This window comes from Rhamphochromis longiceps, linkage group LG1 (genome assembly GCF_057381845.1).
Source record: "Rhamphochromis longiceps isolate RC_006_pf linkage group LG1, R_longiceps_female_GT1.1, whole genome shotgun sequence".
NCBI lineage: Eukaryota > Metazoa > Chordata > Actinopteri > Cichliformes > Cichlidae > Rhamphochromis > Rhamphochromis longiceps.
This window is the reverse complement of record NC_140557.1, coordinates 28,650,621-28,663,748: the sequence shown is the minus strand read 5'-3', so window position 1 is coordinate 28,663,748 and position 13,128 is coordinate 28,650,621. Positions and strand designations below refer to the sequence as shown.

Genomic DNA, 13,128 nt, shown 5'->3' with positions numbered 1-13,128 from the left:
ATCTATTCCTCTTGCCATTTCTTTTTTTTATTTTTTAAAGCTAGATGTCATTTAGCATTATTGGTGATATGAACATTGATACTTTTAAGCTGAGCTATCAGTGATTGACCAGTCAGGAGTTGAGTTTGCATTCAAATATCACTACCTCGTAAACTGTGACCATTTGTTCGGGCCATTACTTACTGAGCCACTGACTTATTGCTATTTTAGCTGTTTATACCCAGTTTCCACTAGCTTCACATCATTTACACCTCTTTTTTTTAATCAACTTTTTCCATTACTTTTTTGCAGACTGTTTAGACATGCTTTGTAAATTGTTTTTATGCACTCTAGATCGTAGGACCGAGATAAAGTTGTGCATATAAATTTACTTAATCACGCTGTGATTTTTGTTTTAACCAGCACAGCTGAAGTGAATTTGTTAGTGGCTGTCCTCTAAGGGCTGTGACTGAACAATTATGGAACTACTTTTCATGTGTTACAGTGCATTTGGTACAGCACTGGTGATTATGACTCTATGTGGGGGTAAATGGCCAGCTCACTTTGGGTTCCCCGGCTACCACTGCGTGCTACCTAGTGGAGTCATGTCACTGAGAAATGAGCAGTGACTGCCTATACCACTCTCTATCTTTAGCCTCTGCTCAAACCAAAAACACATTGACAAACATTCATTTGCCCTGCCCAGCGTGTATGTTAACCCTATTCATTTTGGCCGATCCATATGTTCGGTGTACACGGGAACTAAAGGGCCTTTATGACCACTGGCTGGGGAAAACCACAGGCGGATGAGTGGCCCTGTACACTGCATTCTTTCAGAGGCCTCTGCCCGCTCATAGAGCTCCACCAGTGGGCTCTGCCTGCCTGCGAGAATCGGAGCGTGAAAAACTGAAAAATACATTGATTTGATGCCATGGGCTTTTCCACCAGCCTGCTTACCAGCTAAAAGGCTCCCTCTGTTTACATTCAGGTCAATTAGAGCAGTAAACTCTTCAGAAAACACTGTGATAGTCGCCGTTGTGAAAAGGTATGTAATCTCTTTCTTCCTTTTCGTCACTGTTTGAAATGATTGAAAATGCTTGGCTTGGAGCAGGTCCGTGTAACCCTCTGATGTTCTTTAAACAACTGTTTGTCTTGTCGATGTTTCGGTGCTTACACGTGCTCTCCTTTTAAGGCCAGACAGAGAGGAAGCCTCTGTGATGCCACTGATCAATGCTGGCTTTAATAGGGTGAGTGACTCTGTCTTTAAATGTGTGTCTTCTACCAAATGCGTGCGTATTGATGTACTGATGCGTTTTAATCTATCGGTATATAAGGCCGGAGTCCAGATTTGGACTGTGCATGAATTGCAAGTGGGATTTCTTTTTTTGCCTTTTACCTGTGTTGCTCTGACTCTCAGAGATATGTGGAAAATGCCAATATGATGGCCTGCTACAATGAGCTGCTACAGTTGGAGCACGGAGAGGTGCGGGCACAGTTCAAATTGAGGTGAGTCACGCCATATCGGTGTGATGTCCTGTGCTGTAGTTAAATACACAGTGCCCTTATTTAAATGCTCATGCACTGAGAGCAAGGCATCGGAAAGAACATGCTGACTTTCAATCCCAGTTTTAACTCCTGCTACATTTTTCTTGAAAGTTGGTAAATGTTAAGCTACTTTTGCATTTCTTAACAATAATTCTGGTGCTGTTGTGTCTCTACACAAGGGCTGGCAATGCTATTTTCACAGCTCTAGAACAAAGCCAAGAGGCCATAGAGATCACTTCTGAAGATCAAGTTATTCAGGTGGGCTTTTGATAAACTTTTGCTTCTAGCTCAATTTTTGTCTCTCTCTCTCTTTTCCTGAACTTCCCTTCCGGTTTCTTCCTTTCACAATCTCTCCTGTTTAAGATCCTGTTTTCATTCCTGTCATCTGAATGACCCATAATACTATAGCCTGTGTTCTCATATTTACATATACAGTAGTATGTGTAGTATGTGCGAAGGTCTCGAGCTACCCCTCATTTGTTTATATTTTAATTCCAAGAATCCAGACTTTCTTGTATTTTTTTAAGTGCTCTTGAGCAGTAATTCTCCAGGGTTTTTGAAAGTTGTGGATACACATACTGGACAACTCAACATCTAAAAAATTGAAATTATGTCTATAGGAACTTTGTTACTTGCAGCCTGTTGCAAAAAATAGATAATTTGTTCCAGTTTCTTTAAATTAATCTATGAAAAATGCTAAAGATTACATCATTTGACAGACATATTATTTTTGCACTAACAGGGTGATTCCCAAAGACCTATAAACCAAAGATTTGGCTTACCTTGGCATGGTGTGCAGTGTTTCCTTAGAAAAGTTGAGGAAACTCAATAAGTAGAGGAGAAAGAAAGAAGAAGGCCTAAAAGAAAAGGCTACAGCAGATGGACAGTATCTAAAGGTCATGTCCTTTAGAAAAGGCAAAGACGAAATCTATTTTTCAAGGGGGTAATAATAAGTCATAAATAAACCTATTATAATTATGATTATAAAAGGCCATTCTTAAAGGAGGGAAATGGGAGGGAAAAAAATTAACCAAGAACTGGACTGAAAATCAGTGTTTATAGAGTGATCAATCAAATTTTGACATCTTTGATTCATTTTAATTAATGATTTAATCACTGAGCACAGCCTTGATTTTATGTTTTTAACTGAAACTTGGTTGGACCAAAGTAACAGTGGAGCTGTTCTCATCGAGACGACCCCTCCTAACTACAGTTTTATCAGTGAGGTCAGGGCGAGCAGGAGAGGAGGAGGGGTTGCTGTCTTATTTAATGAATCATTTCAATGTAAGCAGCTATCTCCTGGAATTTTTCAGTCTTTTGAATATGTGGCTTTACAGCTGAAGGCCCCATCCAAAGTTGTGTTTCTTAATGTTTACAGGCCTCCCAAATACTGCACAGACTTTTTTAATGACCTCAGTGAACTGCTGTCTGTGATCTGTGTTGATTTTGACTGTGTAATTATTGCTGGGGATTTTAACATTCATGTGGACAACCCTCAGGACAAAGGGACTAAAGACCTGAGTAACACTCTGGGCAACTTTGGGCTGACTCAGCATGTAACAGAGGCCACACATAATAGAGGACACACTCTTGACCTACTGATCTCCAAAGGCCTGAGCATTTCAAAGGTTACTGTGTCTGATGTGGGCCTGTCTGATCATTACTGTGTTTTCTTTGAAAGTAAAATCTCAGCCCACACAAATATATCAACAACAGTGATCACAAAACTGTGTATAACTGAACACAGTAGTGCAATTTTTAACCAGGTCTTCCCATTAACACCTGACCTGCCCAGAGGGTCAGTCAATGAGCTCGTCAATAGCTTCAATGCTAACATGTTAAATGTAATGGACACTATTGCTCCCATTAAGGTGAAGGTTATCTCTGGAAGGAAAAAGTCTCCATGGAGAAACTCCACACTGGTGAAAAATGAAAAAAGAGAGTGTAGGAAAGCTGAGCGCAGATGGAGAAAAACAAACCTCCAGGTTCATTATGACATTTATAAAGAGAAACTTCACAATTATAATTTACAACTGAGGAATGCAAGGAGGTCCTACTTCTCTGACATCATCACTAAAAACAGCCATAATGCTCGGGTCTTATTTTCTACAATTGACAGGCTAACAAACCCTCCTGTGTCAGTGGCAGCTGAACTTCATTCGACCATGGCCTGCAATGACTTTGCCAAATTCTTCACTGAAAAAATCCAAAAAATTAGACAAGCAATTGTTACATCAACAGCAGATCCAGGATATGTACTGTGTCCACCAAAAAACTGTTTAAACACCATGAAACAGTTTCAACCTATTAACAGCAAAGACCTGGAGGACATCTTAGGTCAACTGAACTCCTCCTCCTGCTGTTTAGATGTCCTGCCAACAAGTTTTTTCAAAAAGGTCTCAAAGACTTTGGAGTCAGACCTGTTACAGATCGTCAACTTTTCTTTAATGTCTGCTGTAATAAAACCTATACTGAAAAAGGACAATCTTGACAAGACACAAATGAACAACTACAGGCCGATCTCAAATCTCCCGTTTTTAAGTAAGATCATTGAAAAAGCAGTTTCTCAACAGCTCAGTTACTTCTTAAAACAGAATAATTGCTACGATGCCTTCCAGTCAGGTTTTAGACAGAACCACAGCACTGAAACCGCTCTGACCAAAGTGTTTAATGACATATGTCTGAATACAGACAGTGGAAAAATGTCAGTCTTAGTTTTACTGGATCTCAGTGCAGCATTTGATACAGTTGACCACAACATATTACTCAAACGACTGGAGAACTGGACAGGTCTTTCAGGAACTGTACTAAACTGGTTCAAAACATACGTAGAAAACAGGAAATACTTTGTATCAATAGGTAACTTCACATCTGAGCAGACAAGTATCACATGTGGAGTTCCCCAAGGTTCCATCTTGGGACCCCTTCTGTTTAACATCTACATGCTCCCACTGGCACAGATTATAAACAACAACAAAATAAACTATCACAGCTATGCAGATGACACACAAATATATATATCACAATGTCACCAGGAGACTGAGGCCCTGTACAGGCTCTTGGTAAATGCATTGAGGAAATCAATGACTGGTTGTGCCACAATTTTCTCCAGCTAAACAAAAACAAAACTGAGGTAATAGTTTTTGGCGCCAAAGAAAAACGATTACAGGTCACCAGAGAACTTCAATCTATACATCTAAAAACCACAAACCAGGCGAGAAATTTGGGTGTAGTGATGGATGCAGACCTAAACTTTAAAACACATTAAGACAATAACAAAGTCAGCTTACTATCACCTCAAGAATATATCAAGGATAAAAGATCTGATGTCTCAACAGGACCTGGAAAAACTAGTCCATGCATTCATCTTTAGTAGGCTTGATTACTGTAACAGCATCTTTACAGGTCTACCTAAAAAATCAGTCAGACAACTACAGCTCATTCAGAACTCTGCTGCTCGAGTCCTCACTAAGACCAAAAAAGTGGACCACATCAGTCCAGCTCTGAGGTCCTTACACTGGCTGCCTGTCCGTCAGAGGATAGACTTTAAAGTTCTGATGCTGGCCTATAAAGCTCTGAATGGTTTAGGACCAAAATACATCAATGACCTCCTGACCCAGTATGAACCATCCAGATCCCTCAGGTCATCTGGATCCGGTCTTTTATCAGTTCCCAGAGTCAGAACCAGACACGGAGAAGCTGCATTCAGCTTTTATGCTCCTTATATCTGGAACAAACTCCCAGAAAGCCTCAGATCAGCTGAAACACTCAGTTTATTTAAATCCAGGTTGAAGACTCACCTGTTCTCAGCTGCATTTGAATAAAGCACCAAATCCACACTTTAAGCTTAAATTTCAAAACTTACATTTAACTACTGATTTTATCTACTGTTCTGATTTTATCTGTTTTGATTTTATATACTGTTGTTTGTTGTTTGTTTGTTTGTTAATTAGTTAGTTAGTTTATTTGCTTGTTTTAATCAATTTTAAATCATGCTTTTTATTTGTTCTTGTTTCTAATGTCTCTGTAAAGCACTTTGAATCACCTTGTTGTTGAATTGTGCTATACAAATAAACTTGCCTTGCCTTGCCTTGCCTTGCCTTAAGAGTTCAGATTGTGTTGAAGGATAAAAGGTGGTCATACCAAATATTGACTTTCAGCCTCATTAGAACTGTATAAACTCTGTTTTTCCCTTTATATACTGTGTTTCCATGTATGTTTGCACAGGTTTCAATAAATTGCTCCACCTGTTTCACTTTTTTCCTGGCAAAATATAAAGAAATTGGGGTTGCTCAAGACTTTTGTATCTTGTATCAGTAGAGGTAGTGGTCTTAACTCATGGTCCATCTTTTAAACAGCAGACAACAGTCTCTTGTTGCCTCTCCTTGACAGTATGTGAATCCTGCCTACGAGTCCATTATGGGCTACCAACAAGGCGAGCTAATAGGGAAGGAAATAATAGAAGTGCCTAAAAGTGAGAAGAATAAGCCTGATCTCCTTGAAACGATAAACTCCTGCATACGCAAAGGAAAGGTAAAGTGCATTTATCAAATCGTTTTATCGTTCGCATCTCACATTTCAGGTCATACACATTTTTTTTAAATGTAGTTTACTTCATCACAGACTTAATTTCATCAGGCAATATGTGAGGAGCTTTATTTCTGATTGGTTATACATATACAGTTTTGGCATGTCATGTGTGTGCTGTAAGTCTGCACCACCGGTCATCCAGTACCTCCGTTTCATGTGCATAAGAGCAGCGGTTGATGCCTGTGCTGTAATCTCACTACACAGAGAGCGAAGGTCAGTCGCAGACAGGCTAACAGCAGGAAGGGTCTTTTCAAGCTACTAAGGTAGTCTGTGTGGGGGGGTGACATGAAACAAGAGCACTGGACTCCAGGAGCGTGCCCCTTCCCCATTAAAGCAAGTGGCTGCCATCTGACATACACTGACCCACCTCCCCCCCTAATCTGCAGCGCAAACACCAACCGAGCTCCACACCTATTTATCGGATGTTTTCAAGTCTTATATTTTCAGTTTTTGTGATAAATGGTTAAATAATTGGTCACATGACTTATTTTTATGTTTTCCAGGAATGGCAGGGGATCTACTATGCCAAAAAGAAGAATGGAGACAGCATTCAGCAAAATGTGAAGATCACACCTGTAATTGGGCAGGGAGGGTGAGTGGATGTTTTGGAAATCTTGCTCCTGTAGTCTGATTTAATGTAAATGACCTGTTCAGCAACAGAATGATTACACTGTAATGATTATTGAGTTTAGGTTTCTCTTTTGTGTTAATATGCTTTTGTCTTTCACAGAAAAATCAGACACTATGTGTCTATCAACAGGCCTTTAAATGATAATAATAAGGTGAGATGTGTTTCTAGTTGTTAATGAAGAATGATGTGAGCTTTTTGCTTTTCATCATGTTGCTTTTCCACTCTGTCCATGCAGACTGATAAATCCAGTGAACGTGTGCAGGCAGAGTCTCAGACAGGTGAGGTCCATTAAATGCTGACCATATCCTCTGTTCAGTTAAAATTTGTGCCAGAAGTCACACAAGGTTCGAAGATTTGATGGCCAAGCTGCTGGTCATTAGAAAGATCAACATACAGTGCTTTTTTTTTTTTTTTTTTTTTATAAGAATACATGCATTTGGGAGTTTTGTGAAGTCTTACTTTGGAAATATTTTAGCAAATATATTGCACCATGCCAGCAAAAATTATTGCTTTCTATAATCACAACCCAAACTTTAAACCTTAGATTAACAGAGTGTGCAGTCCTGCTTTATCTAGCTGAGAAATATCTCACGAGGAATGATTGTTTACCTTGAAAAGGTCATTCATATTTTCACTTTCTCTCAACTGGACTATTGTTCCTCGTTGTATTGTGGACTGAAGTGTAAGGCCAATTCACAGCTGCAACCGATATCAAAATGCAGCAGCTTGACTTCTGACAGGCAAACAAAACGGGGATCATATCGTTCCTGTGCTGGCGTCACCAGCTCACTGCGAAAAATTGATTTTGAAAATCTTCCTTCTTGTCTGGGAAGCCTTACAGCTACAAGTAAAAGTTGGTGAACTCTTTCAGATTACTGGAAAGTGCAAGTGACATTTAGCATACAGACAAACGGGGGGAAAGTTCCTACTGTTGATAAATTCAAATAAAATTCAATGATAATTAATGAAATAAACAAACAAGAGGGTGTTATCCAAAAGCACTTTCTGTGTAGCTAAAACATGATGAGATCTTTTCCCCTGATAGACTACTGTTGATCTAAAACAGTTTACAACCCCATCAACAAGCTACACCATTTTCTTCATTGCCTTAAAAACACACACTTCTTTTTTCTGTTGTTATTTCAATTATATTTGCATGTTTGAAATAAAATTATATCTTTTTTTAAAATGGATAAAAGTACAGATTTCTACATACTGAGAAATTTCTTCCTCTAACCAAAGATCAGTCATATTCCTGCCACATCTCAATTTTGTCTGCCTGCATTTGCTAATGAAAGGTGTTTTCTTCTCCCCAGACATACAATCCAGTAAGCACAAAGACCGGAGGAAAGGCTCTCTGGATGTAAGATCCACAACATCTCGAGGGAGCGATGGTGAGCGTGAAAGGAGACAGATGATGGAAACTCTGGGCGTTTCGTGTCAGCTTATGAAACATTCCCTATTGTCTGTTTACATCAATTGTTGATTGGATACACACACAAACACACTAATTAGAAAGTGGTTGGGGAAAACTGCTGCCTACCTAACTTGTGCTTGAACTACACAACTTTCACAGTTTGCTGAAAATCAATGTGATTTTTTTTTCTCTCTCCTTCTTCTTCCAGGGAGCTCACAGCGAAGGCACTCGTCAATGGCTCGTATCCACTCCATGACTATAGAGGCTCCCATCACTAAGGTGGGTACATTTCCTTCCTTGTCCCTGTCAGCCTCCATCATATGATTAGCACTTTGTTTTGATGTTTTGGATCTCATGACTGAACTCTTGGATTATAAAAATTGCCTTGACTGCCATGAGCACTTTTCGAAGAGCTACCAGCACTGAGTGTAGAGGTCACACACACTATGTTAAGAGTAGACAAGCTGATAAAATACCAGATTTTATGCACAAGACACTAAAACATGTTGGACGGGAATGACCTGCTGTTTTACTGGTTTATGCCGTTTGCAGGCTGGATAGTCGGAACAGAAAAAGTCCCCAGGGATGGGTCATATGACACACTGCTGTTCCTCTGCTGTATCATTTGACTGTGTATTCAGTCCCTGTAGGCGTCATCCTCACCAGAATAAAGCGCTGATAGAACTGCGGGTACTGTGTGTGTTTATATGTGTGTATAAGCGAATTAACTGGAACTTCTGTTCTTGCACATGTTTGCTGACCTCGCCCATAGGTGCCCATTGCTAAAGCCGCCTCAACCTTCTGAGTAGAAATGAAAATATCTCTGCTTTTGAACTCCTATTTAAATACTAATTTACTTAAAGAAACATTTTGATATTGTACTGTTATTAGTTACTGAGCAGGAGCAGGTCATACAGACATATGAAAAAGAAAGTACAACCTTGACAGAGGGTGTACTATGTATCAGGAGATAAAGAATTATCTGTTCCTCAGCAGGTTTTGAAATTTGGTAAACACAACCCCAGATGGAAAACAAAACGTGACATATTAGATGGTAGCAGTATTTATTTAACAAAAACTAAGCCAAAATGCAGAAGGTTGCATGTGAAAAACAAAACAAAAGAAAACCTACATGCATGCTTACTTCTTACACAGGAAGATTGAAGTCCCAGTTTTGGCGGTTTACTGGTCTGGAGCATTCAGGTGTGCCAAAGATGAAAGACATCCGCAGTGATTGTAGAGAAGCAATTGTTGCTGCTGTGACGCTACATTGTGTATTATAGCTAGAGGAGTGCGCTGGTAATCTGCGAAACTGATGTTTGTTTGGTTTTTATTGTTTTTATTTTTTACAGAGGATCCATTTACTTTTCACAAATAAACAAAATTTGTACATTTCCAATGAGTCATCTAGCTGTATTTGTGACCCTTTTTTCTTTCCAATTTACACGTGTGTATGCCTGAAACTACAAGGGACAGAGCCTTTTTAGTCTGGCCCCAGAGGCTTTCAAATGGCCCAAATAAAGTGATGCTAGTTTAATGTGCATTGTTTGAAACACACTTTTATTGGAGAATTTATGATTATTTTGAAAGAATTTCTTTATTTTATTTGTACTTGGTTCAACGTACATGTCATTAATAATCATCATGTTTACAGGGGGACTTTTTACCTCTCCTGTATATACTACATCATAATAATAATAATAATAATGACGATGATAATACTTACAATATTTCATTACACAGGTAATCAACATCATTAATGCAGCACAGGAAAGCAGTCCTATGCCTGTTGCTGAGGCCTTGGATCGGGTACTGGAGATTCTAAGGACCACTGAGCTCTACTCTCCACAGCTGGGAACCAAGGATGAAGATCCCCACACAAATGACCTTGTAGGCGGGCTGATGACGGTAAGTCGCAGATCCTTTAAGAAGTTTGAAACAACCCGTTTCCTCCATCTGCCAATGAATCAGTTCCTATATGACGACTCTTGAATAGCCAGGATGCCTGCACTATGAATGCCCACGATGTGGTAACGTAAAAGCAAGCATTTTGGGAACGTCCTTGAATGTGGCCCTCGTATTTTTGCAAATATATCAATTCGTATTTTGGGAGACTGTAAGAGAGCGGGAGGCAAAAAGCGACTCACAGACAGCAATGGTGAAGAACAGAAGTAGAAAGAGTGCCAAGTTGGCAGTCTTGGCAACAACTCCAGAGGAAGTGTTAGATTGTCCTTTGTGCTCCTGTAGGCTGGAGAGGAAAGCCCACCCCACCCTTTCTTTCTCCCCCCGCTCCCTCCCTCTCTCTCTCTCTCTCGCTGCACACATGAACCTTTTCCTCTCGACTCCACAGGCCTGGAAACATCCTGTTCTTTGGATCCGATGAATAAGCATGGCTTTACTTATATATGTCCACTGCGGAAACACAAAAGCATAGAGGTGTTGGTCCTTCGCCAGAAAGATTTATTCTGCATAGGTGATGCTAATGGAATCCGAAAACCATGAGGTGTCTGTGATTAGAAGATTATTTATACACAATCGTACTGGTTTATGAGGTGCCTAGCTGAATTTCTGCTTTGCTGAAATGATAGGTGTCCAGTTTGTTACGGTGAACGGGATGCTGGCTCTGAACTTAAACCGCCCAGTGAACATTAAGAGAGGAGCTGTCATTTTTCTGGGTGAAGAAGTCTTAAAATAGCCAGCATGTAGCAGAGGCAACGCCACCATGAGACAATGCGGGGGTCAAAGATGAGCCAGTCTCCTCTTCCTTTTTCACTTGTGAAGTAAACATTTCACTGTGTGACACACACCCATGGACTCACCAACACCCAGTAGATATATCTAGCATGGGAATGACTGGATGATAGAAGTCAGTAATTTTCATTGCTGGCGAGTTGGAGAAAGAACTTGAAAGTTGATGTACATAATGTTATAGATGAATTCTTTTGTGTTGTTTTTTTTAAATTATTATTTTCCATCAATGTGTCGATCGTGCCTTTGTCGGCCATGCTGACTTTGGCTGACTTGGGAAATTTGAAATATAGTTGAGCAGAGACAGACCAACTGCTACAAAGTGATGGGCAACAGGTGAACGGCTTTATATGTAGATAGGGCTCAAGGTGCTATGGCGACTCAGGCTTTGCTTTGAGTTGCATGGCTGTCCTGTTAACGAGCAGGGAAAGCCAGCTGATCCGCATTGTGTCCAAAATGTCATGGCGGTCCATTCAAGAGCTATTTATAATATTTGTAAATTACCTTTCAAATTCTTAACACACAGTGTGTTCAGCACAGCTGGTACAAATCACAGTCCTAGCAGAGCCGGATCATTACGCTTCTCACCACGTGTTTGATTATTTGGGTGATGAAGTGTTACCCCACTGATAAGCTCCATTTGCTATCACAGCATGCATCAATGCCCAGAGGAAGACAAATGTCATGATGAAATCATTCGATGCAGATTATCTGACCTGCGAACATAACTTATCACAGTGTTATTTCTGACTCGGTCAGTTCAGAAATATGTTTCTCTTTTGACTGCGTATTGGTGTCATTAATAAGCTCAATTTGGCCATGTCATCCCTCTTTGTGCGAGTGGGGAAAGTGGTGCGAACTGTCGGCTTAACATGGCCTTTAAAACATTGTGTCACCGCAGCACAGATGGAAGAACACTCATAAAGGCAGGAACAACAGGTCTATTTCTACATTTGTCATTTTTTCTTCTTTCTTTTTTGCACTTCCTTAAAGAGCTGTTGAGACCAATCCAAAATCCAACCACCTGCTTCTTATTTAAATCACATTAAATGCAGGTGATAGCTGACGTTCATCTTTTGAACATGGGTTACTGGGACTGCTGTTTTGGTTTAATGATTTACTGGCTCTTTAACTACCAAATTAAAATGACTCATAGGTTGTGTGTAGATAATATTACATTTTTAATTTTTTTTTTTATTATTTATATTTACTATTGGCATGGAGATTCCTCCTGACTTGTGGCTCATTCATGTCATTCATGCTGTTTTGTGAGTCGCTAAAAACATCTGTGATGGCTGAATCCAGATGTTCAGGCTGATCTGGCACAGATTTCTTTAAAGTCCGAGCGCGTGCGTGCGTGCGTGCGTGCGTGCGTGCGTGTGTGTGTGTGTGTGTGTGTGTGTGTGTGTGTGTGTGTGTGTGTGTGTGTGTGTGTGTGTGTGTTCGTTCCAAATGGCTTAATTTTCAAAGATAACTTTTATATAACATCTAATGCAAGCGTAAACTCAGAGCATCCTAAGAGTTTCACTCTCCAGATAATTTTGACAGTACGCCGCAGCATTTATTATAGAGGTGATGCTGGTGCTCCTGACAATGAGCTGAAGTCTTCAAGTTGCGCTCTGAAGAAAGCTAAAGGATGGATTTATTCATTCTGTGCATGCATTTTTTCAACTCTTTCTCTCCACCTGCAATCCCTAAAGCTCTTTGTTTCTGGTTTTCAGGATGGTTTACGCAGGTTGTCAGGAAATGAATACATCTTTTCCACCAAACGTGAGTTTACAAAATGCATAATGCAATTGTGACACAGAGTACAGATTTTTCATTACATTTTCTTTCCAGCTTGGGTGTATATTATATATTTTTGTACATTTTGTGTATTTTGTATCTTATATTGTTCAACTGCCTGAATCTCTAAAAAAAAAAACAAAAAAAAACAACAACATCCAGTTCCCTTCTTCCCTTTCCTCTTCATTTGAATTCCTCCTTTGTCATGTCTTCCTTTTCCTCACAGAGCCCCACCATCTCCCCAGTCACCTGACAACTCCTCTGTCGTTAAACGACATCCCCCCTCGAATCGCCCAGACCATGGAGAATGAGGACTCTTGGGACTTTGACATTTTCAACTTGGAGGCGGCGACCCTGAAACGGTGAGGCTGAACCTGTTTAATGCTGCAGGATTGATTTGTGTGTTTTTTGGGGGGGGGGAAATAAAAAGAAG

At 40.0% G+C, this 13,128-nt stretch overlaps 1 protein-coding gene across 1 annotated transcript in view; it reads left to right on the top strand.

Moving 5' to 3' along the window:
* pde8a (phosphodiesterase 8A) overlaps window positions 1-13,128 on the top strand; it is a 51,679-nt gene that overhangs the window by 31,455 nt on the left and 7,096 nt on the right. The window contains exons 4-16 of the mRNA XM_085404788.1: window positions 968-1,024; window positions 1,172-1,226; window positions 1,397-1,485; window positions 1,704-1,782; window positions 5,917-6,057; window positions 6,618-6,706; window positions 6,845-6,896; window positions 6,981-7,023; window positions 8,062-8,139; window positions 8,371-8,441; window positions 9,906-10,070; window positions 12,632-12,680; window positions 12,922-13,057. Coding sequence (XP_085260914.1) covers window positions 968-1,024; window positions 1,172-1,226; window positions 1,397-1,485; window positions 1,704-1,782; window positions 5,917-6,057; window positions 6,618-6,706; window positions 6,845-6,896; window positions 6,981-7,023; window positions 8,062-8,139; window positions 8,371-8,441; window positions 9,906-10,070; window positions 12,632-12,680; window positions 12,922-13,057 — 1,104 coding nt within the window. The remainder of the gene's footprint in view (window positions 1-967; window positions 1,025-1,171; window positions 1,227-1,396; window positions 1,486-1,703; window positions 1,783-5,916; window positions 6,058-6,617; window positions 6,707-6,844; window positions 6,897-6,980; window positions 7,024-8,061; window positions 8,140-8,370; window positions 8,442-9,905; window positions 10,071-12,631; window positions 12,681-12,921; window positions 13,058-13,128) is intronic.